Source organism: Oryzias latipes, chromosome 18, assembly GCF_002234675.1.
Source record: "Oryzias latipes chromosome 18, ASM223467v1".
Taxonomy (NCBI): Eukaryota; Metazoa; Chordata; class Actinopteri; order Beloniformes; family Adrianichthyidae; genus Oryzias; species Oryzias latipes.
In genome coordinates, this window is record NC_019876.2 from 29,249,868 (window position 1) to 29,265,008 (window position 15,141).

General features: G+C 45.0%; 1 protein-coding gene across 1 annotated transcript; it reads left to right on the plus strand.

Annotated features, from left to right (window-relative positions):
* Positions 1-9,638: 9,638 nt before the first annotated feature.
* On the plus strand, positions 9,639-10,847 carry LOC105356494. Its single transcript, XM_011487792.3, has 2 exons — positions 9,639-10,001; positions 10,282-10,847. The coding sequence occupies exons 1-2, from the start codon at positions 9,716-9,718 to the stop codon at positions 10,695-10,697; spliced, it is 702 nt and encodes a 233-aa protein (XP_011486094.2). The 5' UTR covers positions 9,639-9,715; the 3' UTR covers positions 10,698-10,847.
* The last annotated feature ends 4,294 nt before the right edge of the window (positions 10,848-15,141 follow it).

Below are 15,141 nucleotides of genomic sequence, written 5' to 3' on the forward strand. Positions count from 1 at the left end.
TCAGATGATCCGTCTCCTCCAGAAAAGAAGCCGTGATGTGGAGCAGCAGATCAGATCCCAGCAGCAAACTGAAGTGAGGCGAGTCAAAGGTCTTCAGGAGGAGCTGGAGCAGGACATGGCTGAGCTGAAGAGGAGAGACGCTGAGCTGAAGCAGCTCTGGCTCACAGAGGATCACAGCCACTTTCTGCTCAACTACCCCTCACTGCCCCCACTCAGTGAGTCCACCCCCTCAGCCAGCATCCATGTCCGTCCTCTGACATACTTTGAGGATGTGACAGCAGCTGTGTCAGAGCTCAGAGACAAACTGCAGGACATTCTGAGAGAGGAATGGACAAACATCTCACTGACAGTCTCTCATGTGGACGTTTTACTGTCAGAACCAGAACCAGAACCAAAGAGCAGAGCTGACTTCCTCAGATATTCACGTCAAATCACACTGGATCCAAACACAGCACACAGAAAACTGTTACTGTCAGAGAAAAAAAAATTGCGCAAAAAAAAAAAAAAGTTAACAATGGCAGATATTAGTGTGGGCGCTATGAAGTGGTCAGCATAGAAGACAAGCTCTGCTAAAAACAAATTAAATTGATTTTTTCAGACACTTTATGCCAGGAAAAACACCAGAACTCTACTTGTCGTCATCTTAATCTCAACGAACATTATATATTGACAAGTTAAAAATCGAAAAGTGGCCAATAATCTTCGAAAATTCAAATGCTGCGGAGCGGCGCCAACTACAGGACACAAAACATCGACCGGTGAGGGTTCACCTCCCAAAGCTACCACATCACAACCTGGAGACCCAATGGACCCGTCGGTTCTGAAGGCAGAAATTCTGTCCTCCCAGAAAGCGGACTTTACGGCAATGTTCAGGCAGGAGCTAAAGGCCGCGCTCACAGAGGACCTTGAAGCCATCAAAACGGAGCTGTCTGAAGACCGAGCTGGCCAGCAGCACCGCAGCAGTCCGCTCTGAGGTGGAAACGATGAAAGCAACAATGACACACATGAAACACGCGCTTTCATCCCAGTCAGATGATGTAGTATCCCTTCAAAACAAGGTTGAAAAACTCAAAACAGAAGTGAACGACCTGCGAGGGAAAGGTCTGGACATGGAGGGGCAAATGAGGCGCTCCAACATCTGCATACTGAATGTCCCGGATACCGCAGGCTCCAGCTCCCCGACAGCAGAGTCCACACTCCTTGAAGAAGTCCTAAATATGGACAAGGATATCCTGATAGACCACTCTCACCGAGGATTAAAAACAAGAAGCCAAAACGACAAACCCTGAGTTATCGTTTCAAAAGTGCCCTACTATCAGGACTGTGTTGACATTCTCCGCCGCGCCAGAGAGTCCGGACTGCTCCGCTGGAAAGGAAAAGACATCCTCATCTTCCCCAATTACCCTCCAAACGTGGTGCAAGCCCGGTCAGACTTTGGCGAGGTGAGGCGGCTCCTCCGCGGGCTAGAGGGCATCAAATACGGACTTCTGTATCCAGCGCGACTCCGGTTAACGCACAACGGGATTGAACTCCTTTCTCTTTCGGCTTTTCCCATCAGGGGTCGCCACAGCGAATCATCGTTTTCCACTTCACTCTATCATGGACATCTTCTACCCTAACATTAGCCAACTTCATGTCCTCTGTTAAGACATCCATATATCTCCTCTTTGGCCGTCCTCTTGCCCTCCTGTCAGGCAGTTCCATCTCCAACATCCTTCTACCAATAAATCCACTGTCCCTCCTCTGAACATGTCCAAACCATCTCAGTCTGGCTTCTCTGACTTTGTCGCTAACACAGGCAACATGAGCCATCCCTCTGATGTACTCGTTCCTTATCCTGTCTAACCTGGTCACTCCTAAGGAGAACCTCAACATCTTCATCTCTGCTACCTCCATCTCAGCCTCTTGTCTCTGTCTCACTGCTACCGTCTCTAACCCATAGAGCAGAGCTGGTCTCACCACTGTCTTGTACACCTTTCCTTTGAGTCTTGCTGACACTCTTCTTCACACAACACTCCTGACACTTTCCTCCAACTTTCTTTCCCTGTCATTTTCCTCGTTCATCAGCTCCTCAAAATACTCCTTCCATCTTTTCTGTACACTCTCCTGGGTTGTTAGCACCTTTCCATCTCTGTCCTTAATCACCCTTACCTGTTGCACGTCCTTCCCATCTCTGTCTCTCTGTCTGGCTAGCCTGTACAAGTCCTTCTCTCCTTCCTTTGTGTCTAGCCTGTCATATAGCTCATCGTAAGCTTTCTGTTTGGCCTTTGCCACCTCTCTCTTCACTCTACGCTGCGCTTCCTTGTACTCCTGTCTACCTTCCTCAGTCCTTTCTACATCCCACTTCCTTTTAGCCAACCTCTTCCCCAGGACCCATTCCTGTACTTCCTCATTCCACCACCAAGTGTCTTTACCGTTTTTCCTCTTTCCAGATGACACACCTAGCACTTTCCTACCTGTTTCCCTGATAATCTCTGCTGTAGTTTCCCAGTCATCTGGAAGTTCATCCTGACCACCCAGGACCTGCCTCAACTTCTGCCTAAATTCCTCACAAGTTTCTTCATTCTGTAGCTTCCACCACTTGGTCTTCTTTTCTGTTTTCCCTCTCTTCTTCTTCCTGACCTCCAGAGTCATCTTACACACCACCATGCGGTGCTGTCTGGTTACACTCTCTCCTACCACCACTTTGCAGTCATTAACCTCTCTCAAATGACCTCGTCTACATAGGATGTAGTCCACCTGAGTACTCCTACCTCCACTTCTGTACGTCACTCTGTGTTCCTCTCTCTTCTGGAAGTAAGTGTTGACTACAGCCATTTCCATCCTCTTTGCAAAGTCCACCACCATCTGTCCCTCCAGATTCCTTTCCTTCACACCAAACCTGCCCATCACCTCCTCATCACCTCTGTTGCCCTCACCAACATGCCCATTAAAGTCTGCTCCAATAACAACTCTCTCTCCTCTGGGAAAACTCTCTATGACCTCATCCAACTCACTCCAGAATCTCTCCTTCACTTCTAACTCACAGCCAACCTGTGGCGCATACCCACTGACTACATTCACCATCACCCCTTCAATTTCTAACTTTAGGCTCATCATCCTGTCTGAGACTCTTTTCACCTCTAGAACACTGTTTACAAACTCCCCCTTCAGAATCACTCCTACCCCGTTTATCTTCCTATCAACACCATGATAGAACAGTTTGTATCCTCCTCCAATACTACGTGCCTTGCTGCCCTTCCACCTTGTCTCCTGCACACACAGTACATCTACCTTCCTTCTCTCCATCATGTCTGCCAGCTCACTGCCTTTCCCTGTCATGGGCCAACGTTAAGAGTCCCTATTCTCAAACCTATGTTCCTGCCTTTTCCCTTCTCTCTCTGGCCACGGACCCTTCTGCCTCCCCTCTTTCTTCGACCAACAGTAGTCAACGGGATTGAACAGTGGTTCCAAAACTCAGAGGAAGCCATGGCTTATGTGAAAACCAAGATCCTACCTGGAACATCAAATGACTGAGGATATAAGTTATATGTTCTGATTCATACCTTACTGTTTTTCGAAATGGTATGAGGTGCCTGATAAATAATAATTTAATGACATAGCAGATCTCTGTCAGTAGGAGTTACATTACCTTTTTTAAGCATTTAGATGTGCATTTACTTTTTTGGGGGTTTGTGTTGTCACTGCGTTCTGATCAGTAAAGGTTTGGGTTTTACTGCACCACGTTTTTATTGTATTTTTTGATGTTTTGGTTTTCAATCTCAATTTGTATTTATTTTTTACCTTTCTTTTTGATGGTCATCCTAATTTCCAAATGAGCATTTATATAAGTGACAAATAGCTCAAATTCCAATCACATATGACCACAACTAAAGTAGATTTCCTAAACAAACCAGCTGGGTGTGACGGAAATTTTATAAGTTGGAATGTCAAATCTTTGAATACCCCAGTCAACCGTAAAAAAGTAATGAACCATTTAAACAAATTAAAAGCAGGAATTGTTTTTCTTCAAGAGAGTCATCTCTGAAATTCTGCCCCAAGAGGGTTGCCCCGCCCCGTCCCAGAGCCAGGGAAGGGTTGATCCCAGCCCCAGGTGCAGATGGGCAGCCCATCCAGCGCCGCCGGACCTACCCCCGAGCAGGACCCCCCGCCAACCCCCCCCAGCACGGGCAAAGAGACCACCCCACCAAGCCAAGCCGGACCACCCACCCCCCCACCACCACCACCACCACACACCCCCCACCGCCGAGCCCAGAAGACCACGCAGCGCCCCAGCCCGCCCCCCCCAGGCACCGGACCCAACCCCCGACAAACGGGGTCCCCACCAGCCCCCACCAGGCAGCGGAGGCCCCGACCCCCACCCCGCACCACGGCAGAAAGGCAGGGAGCAGCCAACGACCAGGCCCCCCACCCTCTAAGTCATGGAGTCAACCATGGGAGACCAGAGAGCCCGAATTATTTCAAAGTTACTTGAACTTTGGGCTGACATTTTTTCCAATTAATTAAAATGTTTTTTTAGCAATACAAAGAGTTATGAAAATGATATTTAATAATTCTCCTTCTACCTCGATGGCAGTTACAATGCTTTCTTAACACAAATGGCGTTGTTGACACATGGTGATTCTTAACCCTAGAATCTCACAGTGATAGAACTTTAATTGATGTATGTTTTAGAAAAATACATGTCCCTTTAATAGAAGATAAAATATCTTCAGAGCTGGACAAACCCTTCTCTACCCAGGAGCTCATAAATGCAATTACATCTATGCAAAATGGGAAGAGCCCTGGACCTGATGGATTTTCAGTTGAATTTTTTAAAAAGTTTGCAGACCAGCTTTCCCCAATCTTACTTATAGTTTTTGAGGAGTCAATTACTACAGGCTGCCTCCCCCTGACTATGCGACAAGCAGTCATCTCTCTTATCCCCAAACAGAATAAAAACCCTCTCGAATGTGGACAGCAAAATTTTTCAAAAATACTAGCAAGCCGCCTAGAACAGGCTTTGCCTTCGATAATAGCGGATGACCAAACTGGTTTCATTAAAGGCCACCAATCATTTTATAACGTTAGGCGTCTATTTAATATTCTTTATGGTCCCACTTCACCCGATATTCCAGAAATATTGTTGTCTTTAGACGCTGAGAAAGCATTTGATTGAGTGGAGTGGGACTATATGTTCTACACTTTAAAGCAATTTGGTTTTGGCGAAAAATTTATCTGTTGCATTAAAGTTTTATACACATTGCCTCTGGCAGCTGTCCGTACCAAAAATAACCTCTCTCCTTACTTTCCCCTTCAGCGCGGCACTCGACAAGGTTGTCCTTTATCACCTCTTTTATTTGCTATAGTGATTGAGCCACAGGCTATAGCAATACGTCATGAAATTAACATAATAGGAATACAAAGATATGGTACTGGGAATAAAGTATCCCTGTATGCAGACGATATGTTTTTATTCCTGTCCAACCCTATAACAAGCTTACCAGTCACTTTAAATCTTCTACAAGAATTTGGTCAAATATGAGGATACAAAGTTAATCTTCACAAATGTGAAATTATGCCAGTAAATACAGAAGCTAAGAAAATTAATTTGGACCTATTTCCATTTAAAGTTAGTCCACAAAATTTAAATACTTTGGTATTTGGATTACAAACTCATTTAAAGATATTTTTAAGGCTAACTATATCCCACTATTAACTCAGCTCAAAATAGATCTGGAATGTTGGTGTCTATTACCTTTTTCACTGGGGTGTGTGTGTGTGTGTGTGGGGGGGGGGGGGATTAACACATTCAAAATGAACGTGCTCCCAAAATTTTTATATATGTTTCAGTGCATCCCTTTGCATTTATCTAAATATTTTTTTACAAATGTGGATAAATTAATATCAGGTTTTTTGTGGATCAAAGGAAAACCTAGAATAAGAAAAAAAATCTTACAGCAACACCGCCAACAAGGTGGATTATCCCTTCCTTATTTCGAATATTACTACTGGGCTGCCAACATTAGATCCATGTTATATTGGAAAGATTTACAATTTAACAAATCCACAAACCCAAAATGGTTATATATGGAGGGGGCTTCTTGTCCTCATGCCTCTCTACAATCATTACTTTGTTCAGAACTACCTTTTTCTGAACCTATATCGAATTACACCTCTAATCCCATAGTTAAACAATCTCTGAAAAATTTGGAGACAATTTAGGCAAGTGTTTTCCCTCAAAAGCCAATCAAATGTACACCCACAAATAAAAATCATAGGTTTATACCTTCGACTACAGATAAAGCTTTTTGGTAATGGAGCAGAAGAAGCATTGTTTCATTTGAGGATCTATTCATTGATGGTATGTTTGCATCCTTTGAGCAACTTGTAATTAAATACAATATCCCCCGCTCACATTTCTTTAGATACCTTCAACTTTGAAGCTTTATTTCAACCTCATTCCCTCATTTCCCATCCTGCCCACCTGACTCACTTCTAGAATCCATCTTGAAACTTAAAATAAGTGTCTGAGGTGCAATGGGGAACATTTACTACTTGCTAAACACATACAATGCAAATCAAAAGACACCTCTAATATTTCTAAAAACCCAATGGGAAGAGGATTTAGGCTTAAATATCACTGAGAAGATGTGGGAGAAAGCTCTTGACAGAATATACTCTTCCTCAATTTGCTCACATCACAGGATTGCTCAATTTAAAATTGTACATAGACATAGACCTTGGTCTAAAGCAAAACTTACAAAATTCATTCCAGATATTAATCCAATTTGTGATCGATGTAAACAATCAACGGCCACCATCTCACATGTGTTTTTGTCCTGTGCAAAATGAAGTTGCTTTTGACAGTCAATATTTAAAGTATTTTCAGATGTTTTACAAAGGCCTATAAAGCCTTCTGTAATTTCTGCAATATTTGGTGTAATCCCACAGAATCTTAATCTCAGCCACAAAATACCAAAACATCATTATCTATGGGACTTCAATTGCTAGGAGACTTATTCTTCTCAAATGGAAGGATCATTTTCCTCGAACATTAAAGATGTGGATAAGTGATCTCTTACATTATTTGGTTTTGGAGAAAATTCACTTCTCTGCTAGAGGTTGTGCACAAGATTTTTATTCCACTTTGAATCCCTTCTTAAATTATATGAAGAACTTAGACGTCACTGCTGTTAGAATATTTGATGATTGACTCTGTATTTTGGAAATGTGCAATTGAGAGGTTTATTTCTTTTGAAAATGTATATTTTACAAAGTTTGAAACTGTGGTGCAGTAAGGGGAGGGAGGGGAGGGTGTGTGGGGATATGTAATCAGTTTTGTATACTTTGTCAAACTTAAATCCTTCTACCCTCTGTTTAAAGTTGAAATGCCAAAAAAAAGACTTGGTGTAAAAAAAAAAGCAGATATTTAATATTTTCATTTGCAACTTAGAAATGCTGTGTGCATCGTGGTGGCATAAACATCACTCCACAGTGCAGTGGTTATCTCAATCCCTCGTCCCACAGTGAATCACTGAGACTGGAAAAGGTGAACTGGAACGGAGCGCATCTCTCCCAGTTCCTGCCAGTGATGTCCTGCTCTGATCAGGTCGTTGGTGAGGAACCCGTTGCTGCTGAGGACGGGTTTGGTGGCCGTTGTTGGAGGATTTCCAGGTTCTTCACGGGTCCCTCTCATCTGCTCCACCGATCACACGGGTCAGCCGTTGAACTGCAGCGTCTCCTCTCCCCCCTCCCTTGATGCCACATTCACACAGAAGGATCAGGAGAAACAAGAATACACCTGGATCTGGTCATTTGTCAAAAGGCGCTCCAACAGCCACCCAGCTAACTTTGTCCAGTATTTTCATGAGAAAAAACAAAACGCTGAACTGACCCTAAAACCGTCTAAACTATGCCTACTCACCCCAAAGCCATTTTACCCCCCAGTTTAGAACCAGAACCGCCCAATCTGCCAACATTGCTAGCAGCCGATTACGTGGCTGTGCAGATGCTCCTGTGACTTGGAGGCCTGGTGGGACTGGTGAACATTTACCCCCCCCTAGATACCAGCAACAGTGACTGACTGGTCCTCAAGTGGAAGTTCACTTGTTTGTCATTCATTCATCTTCTTCCTTTGTCCCTTTCGGGGTCACGGGGCTGCTGGAGCCTATCCCAACCCCTTGAGGGTGAAGGCAGGGGACACCCTGGACAGGTCTCCAGTCTGTCACAGGATGTTTGTTTTTTGCTTTTGTTGTCACTGTGTGTGTATGTGTGTGAGTGGGGTGTTTCTGTTTTTATTTTGTTCTTGTTGAGTGATCGGGGGGGGGGGTCTCGTATTCCAGAAAGGAGGTTTAAACTACCCTGACTTTAACCCTGAACTCTGGATGAAGTACGTCTACTTAATAGTTACACCTACTTAACCCTTGTTCTATTCTAGACACTTTAACATTGGGAGTTGGGTCATCTAGACCCACTAGACAGTGCTCTGAACCTTTTTTCTTCAATGATTTGTGATCTTCACTGGTGTCCATGGATTACATGAAATCTTTCCACCTTTATCCACCTTTGTCATGGTAGGGAGAACACGTCAATGGAAGGGGGGGGGGGGGTCATCTGGACCCCATAGGATATCACAAGGGTTAAAATGACTAAACTAAAAAAATGATTTATCTGAACTAAATCAAATAATGAAGTTAGATCAAAGTAATAAGTTTCTCTTTCCAACATCCATATGTGGTCTTATCACCCTCTCATGTTGGAGAAAGTATTATCTGAGCTTCTTCATTCAGTAAATCATCTTCAAATGGACACACCATGCTGCTTCACCTCTCTGTAAACAAACTAACCTTCAACTAAACCTGCTCCAGACCAGGTTATGTTCAGAGCATGAGTTGCTATGGCAACTAGACATACCCTGAAACATACTTCCATTTCTGGAACTGAAAGCTGAGGTTATCAACTTCCTTAGCTTCAAACTTACCGTGGTAACTAGCAGAACCTGCTTCCTGGAATACCCCCCAGGTCCGTGTTTGTGTTGACATGTTGTGTCTGTCTCTCATTCCAACATTTTCTGTGTTCTGCTCAGATCAAACTCTGAAAATGGACAGTTGATCTAGTTTGCTGTTTGATTCCCCGACAGCTTCTTCTTTGTCTTCCTGCTGCTGCAGCCTCCCTGATTTAGACACGGTCACTATTTTATCAACCTGTTTGCTTTTCAGCTAAAGATGTTGATCATTGTTTTATTATATTGTGTGTTCTCTTTAAGGTTTAAACTGGACAGAAGGAGGGAGAAAGAGTAAGGGGGGTAAAATAATGACATTTTTCCTTTTTTGTACAGAAAATAACTCCATTCTGTTATTTGATGATTTTCTTTTTCTTCTGCAACATCTAAGAATTTAAAGAGGATGTGAGTTTTTCCTCAGAACTGATGGACGGTCAGGTTCACACTTAGAAAGTGAAGAATTTGAAATCAAAACTAGTGGAGGTTTCCAAAAAGCTGTTCCAGTGCAGCAAATGAGTTCCTGTTCAGAGCTGCACAGCAGTGTTTGTGACAGAGGGAACATTCCTCTGCTTCAGAAGGGGCGGGGTCACGGATTCCTGACAGCCCCCCCATGGGGTCCATCTCTCAGTGACCAGAAGGCTCCAGGAGACGCCAACAGGCTGAAGTGGAGCTCAAGCAAAGACCAGACTCAGGCTCCTGGAAGCAGGGCGGAGAAATCCTTTTCAATGCAAAATGAGCCCAGGAGGATTCTGGGAATCTTTGGGACTGAGGGCTCTCCTTCTCCTGGCCTGCTCCGTGAGCGGCTTGGTGCTGATGGAACAACACAGAGACGCAGAGGAGGACCAAGAGGTGAACAAGGCCATTCTGGAAATGCTGCACATCAATCAGGTTTCAGCCAGCAGGCCAGCTAAAGTTCATCCATACATGAGGAGGATCCATCAGCGTCTGAACTCACTGGAAGCTCCAGACTTTGAAAGGCCAGAAGGGATCCTGATGCAGAGTTTTCACAGTTCTGATGGTAAACATTTCCACTTTGACCTTTCCAAACGTGTTCCTCTCAGTTTTAGTCTCTGTCTTTGTAACTACACTCCTTTATTTTAGTGGATAAACGACACAAGCATTGCAGTTTGAGATCCTTAACCCCATTGAACCAAAGACAGCAGGTTTCTTTTAGCTAAAGCTTGTTAGGAGTCATGGAGCTTTTTGTCTTTGCTGTCAGTTGATTTAGGACCAAAAAGAAGTCTCCATCAAGAGACTGAAAACACTGATTGTAGAGGTTCTGGTTTGGGGTTCCACAGGTTCAGGTCAAGCTCCTCAGGGATGGATCTGGTTTAACGTCAGCAGCCTGGACCCCCTCATGCTGGGAGCAGAACTGGTTCTCTTCAGGAAAACCCTCCATCCTGCTCCTCTCAGCTTGACGGTCGCCCTCCACAGCACCATTGGTCCACAGGAACATGTGAAGGAAGGCCCTGCCTTGGAGGAAAGACAGCTGGTCCTGAACCAGAGACCCTCCTCTGGGTATGATGTGTTTGACGTGTCCGCTGTCCTGGCTGGGAAGCCCCTGGAGCTGGTGGGTTTCCAGCTCCGCTACACTGATGAGAGTGGGAGTCTGGTCCTCCACGAGGCTCTGACACGGCGTCTGTACCATCTGGATGGAAGCTCCCTTAGAGAACCCTTACTGGTCTGCTACCAGACTCTCCCTTTCCACTTTTGACTGACATTGAAGCTCTTTTCTTCTCCAATCATGTTTCTGCTTTTTAAAGGATTTCACTTAAAGGTTAGATGTTGTGTAGTGATTCACAGCTACAGCTTTTTTTATGAGTGAAAATGTCTTTTATGATTTATGACTTTAATAAAAGTAGAAAAGCTCATTCATTTCCGTATCTTTAAAATATTTTTTTTTCTATACTTAAGAGTAAAAAACAGCATTACCTGAGTATGTATAGATAATGTACTTAGACTCAGCTGCTTTATCAGGTCCACCTGGCTAGAACTGTGTTGGACCACTTTTACCTTCAGAACTGTCATGATCTGCTTCGGCTGAACAGACCCAAACGCTGGAACACGGAAAGAGCACAGGAGAGTTAGATGGAGAATAAGATAACTTATTGTTCAGAATGAGGACCAATGATGTGGCGTGAAGTTGTGGTCATGACGTGGAGAGGAACCGGGACTTGAGGTAAGTCGTGACGGGGATTGGAGCTATGGCTGGAGGTTTTGCAGGACTGATGGAGATCAGGGTGCTCGTGATGAGATGGGACCCAGGTAGACACTCGTGCAATATTGTCCTGAAGATGAGCCAGAGAATGGTAGTTAGCATGAGGCATAAACCAAGCATGACTAACACTTGAGACCAGGTTATGCACCATAAAGGGGCAACAAACTGGCATTGAATGCTGGAACTGGATCTCCTTAAGTAGGCTGGTGGATGATGAGGTGAGTGTTCACAGCTGGGTCCAATCAGGAAGGCAGAGCAGGGAGGGGGAGGAGAGACTACCAGAGGCACCATGAAAAGAACCGCCTACATCCGTGGTGTCATAGATTCAACAAGGTTCTGGAAACATTCCTCAGACTTTGATCCACGTTGACATGACAGCATCAGTTGCTGCAGATTTGTCTGCTGAACATCCATGATGCCGGTCTCCCATTCCACCACATCCCAAGGTTATCTATTAGGTTCTGGTGACTGTGGAGGCCGTTTGAGTCCAGAGAACTCATTGTCATGTTCTAGAAACCAGTCTGAGATGATTCCAGCTTGATGACATGGAGCCTTATCCTGCTGGAAGTAGCATCAGAAGATGGTCCACTGTGGTCAGAAAGGGATGGACATGGTCAGCAACAATACTCAGGAAGGCTGTGGTGTTGGAACCACGCTCAACTGGTAATAAGGGGACCAAAGTGTGCCAAGAGAATATCCCCCACACCATGACACCACCACCACCAGCCTGAACCATTGATACAAGGCAGGATGGATCCATGCTTTCATGTTGTTGACGCCAAATTCTGACCCTACCATCTGGATGTGGCAGCAGAAATGGAGACTCATCAAACCAGACAATGTTTTTCCATCTTCTATGGTCCAGTTTTGGTGAGTCTGTGTGAATTGTAGCCTCAGTTTCCTGTTCTTAGCTGACAGCAGTGGTACCCGGTGTGGTCTTCTGCTGCTGTAGTGCATCTGCCTCCAGGTTGGACGTGTTGTTCAGAGATGCTCTTCTACAGACTCTCTTCCTGCTCTTCCTTCCACAGTCCATAGACATGCATGGGTTTGAAGGTTATAAGATGACTCTCCAGTGTTCTTCAGTTGTGAGTGTGTGTGTGATTGTCTGTCTCTGTGAGGCGTTGGGATGGACTAGAGAACTGTCGGGGGTGTGGACTACTCCACCTTTGTCCAGCTGAGTTAGGCTTAAGCATCCCTGTGACCCTGGAAGATGGAGAGATGTGGCGTCTTTATTAGACAGCAGTGTCCTCTGGTGGTCTATGTGCTGACTGCATCACCGGATTTTACACACACACACATCACAAACACAAACACACACGCACGCACGCACACACACACAGCCAACATATGTACACAATGCAAATGCTTTGTAGAGATAAGAACTTAAAATTGAATGAATGAATGAATGATACTTTATCATCCCACGGGGAAATTAGGTTCCAGAACAACTTGAACAGTATAAGTCTCATTCTAACATGGAAGTAAATGGGATTTTGTGTAGAAAAATTTGGAAGAATGACTGAAGTCGTGACTCGTTTGTTTTAAAGAAAACTTTTTGTGTTTCCTCCTTACAGAAATATTCTGGAGATAGGTCCTTCAGTCCTTGTTTTTTTATAATTAAAAGTAGAATTTTTTTTTCTTCTCTCATTTTTAACCCGTTCTTATAAAACTGAGGTTACAGCTTTTGTTTGTTAAAAATGTGATTTTTTTGTGAGCCTAAGGTTAATGTATGTGACATTATTGATAAAAAAGAAAAGGGTTATTAACAGTATGAATACATAAATGCTGTGTCTGAAATCACATTCTAAATCCTCCATACATGGTTAAGGATCAGGCTAGTGAGGCACCCAAATCCCCCCAAATAGTTCTGTAAAAGCTGCATCAACGTGTCAGTAATGTGTTTTCACTTGTCCAGCAGCTGAGCCCACAGATAGCTGAGGGCCTCTTGCATAGGACAGATTTCACTGTTCATAAGGGTCTCGTGTGGAGCAGGCAGCACCTCTCCACTAGGGGGTGTGTGTTGACAAGAGTCTGGCAATACGATATCCCAATATTGTACTGGAACACATTTTCTATCATTTTTTTAAAATATGACTTAGAAAAAACTCTACCTGAATCTCCATACGTCTTCCATTGTTATAAAATTGTCAAATTTGGTTTATTTCATGATCACATTGTTAAGGACTGCAACTGTATCTCGTATCTAAGTTGCTTTTACCCAGGGAAATTTGTGGTGCTTTTATTTTGGTAACTTAAACTATATAAGTCACTGCTGTAGGTGGTTCCCTGGCTGTCGTTGTTGCGTAACTTCCTCTCTTTTCTTCTGACGCACGCATCATGTTAGCTTCTCCTGACTTGAGCTGTGTGGTCAAGGTGCCCCTCCACTTTGGGGGGGTCTGCATGTTTATGTCGATGGCTTTCATGTCCCGCCTCACGGCATCTTTAAATCGCAGATTCGAGCGCCCTGCAGTTCTCTTCCCAGATGTCAGTTCCCCGTAGAGGATGTCCATTAGGATCCTCCCGACGCAGGCCACGCTGTCAGAGAATGGTGTACATGCTGGGGGGGGTGTTGAGTCAGAACTTCAACACTGGAGACTTTGTCTTGCCAGGTAATGCCCAAGATGTGGCGCAGACTTAGTAGATAGAAGGCGTTCCGTCTCCGCTCTGGTTTCCATATGTGGTCCATGTCTGGTTCCTGTACAGCATGGTGCTGATGATGCAGGCGTTGTACACTGCCATCTGGGTTGCAGTTGTCAGCCTGGGGTTGGTCAACACAAAGAAAACACACAAACAGTGCAAAACATTTCACTGTGCAGGGGCGGCCGTGGTGCAGCGGGAGGGCGGTCGACCCATGATCGTAAGATTGCAGGTTTGATTCCCGCCTTGCACGCCAATGAGTCGAAGTGTCCTTGGGCAAGACACTGAACCCCACCTTGCCTCTGGTGGTAGGCGGGCGCCTGTGTTTGGCAGCGGAGCCACCACCAGTGTGTGACTGTGTGTGTGACTGTGTGTGTGAATGTGTGTGTGACTGTAAAGCGCTTTGTCCTTGAAGGAAGAAAGGCGCTATATAAGTATACGCCATTTACCACACTCGGGTTGTCAGGCGGGCTAAAGAAGAGGAGGCCTTTCTGATCGTAGTCAAGCGCTGTGATGGTGGAACCCAAGTACGTGAACTGGTGGACGGCGTCAGGCTGGTATTCGTCTACTGTGATTCAAAGATTCAAAGGGTTTATTATCATATGCACAGTAAAGAAACGGGTTTCCCTGCACAATGAAATTCTTTTTTGCTGTCTGCTCCGAATGCCAAAAAGTATGGAGGAAACTGAAACAATTCACACACAACATACACACAAAAACACAAGATGTCGAGTGGCAATTCTAAAAGTGCAAATGTGCAAAAAGTGATGATGACAGTAGCAACAATGAGGATGGGCAAAAGTGCAGTTTGTTGTTTCAGACTCCTGTCAGCTGTTAAGGAGTCTGATGGCAGAGGGAAAGAAAGAGTTCTTGAGTCTGGTGGTCCTGCACTTCACACTCCTGTACCTCCGTCCTGAGGGGAGGAGAGTGAACAGTCCTCGTTGCGGGTGGGTGGGGTCCTTGATGATGGAGGCAGCTCTCCTGCAGACCCTGCGTTTGTAGATGCTCTGCAGCGAGGGAAGAGGAGTCCTGATGATCTTGGATGCAGTCTTCACCGCTCTCTGCAGGCATTTGCGGTCCATGGCGGTAGAGCTGCCGTACCACACTGTGATGCAGCTGGTCAGGATGGACTCAACCATGCAGCTGTAGAAGTTGCTGAGGATCTTCGGGGACATGCCGAACCTCCTCAGCCTCCTCAGAAAGTACAGCCGCTGATGAGCTTTCTTCACCAGCTGTGAGGTGTTGAGTGTCCAGGTGAGGTCCTGGCTGAGGTGGACCCCCAGATATCTGAAGCTGCTCACTC

Coding starts and splice junctions, on each gene's coding strand:
- LOC105356494 (XM_011487792.3), top strand. CDS start 9,716: ATGAGCCCAGGAGGATTCTGGGAATCTTTGGGACTGAGGGCTCTCCTT. Junction 10,002..10,281: donor GAGTTTTCACAGTTCTGATG/GTAAACATTTCC, acceptor GGGGTTCCACAG/GTTCAGGTCAAGCTCCTCAG.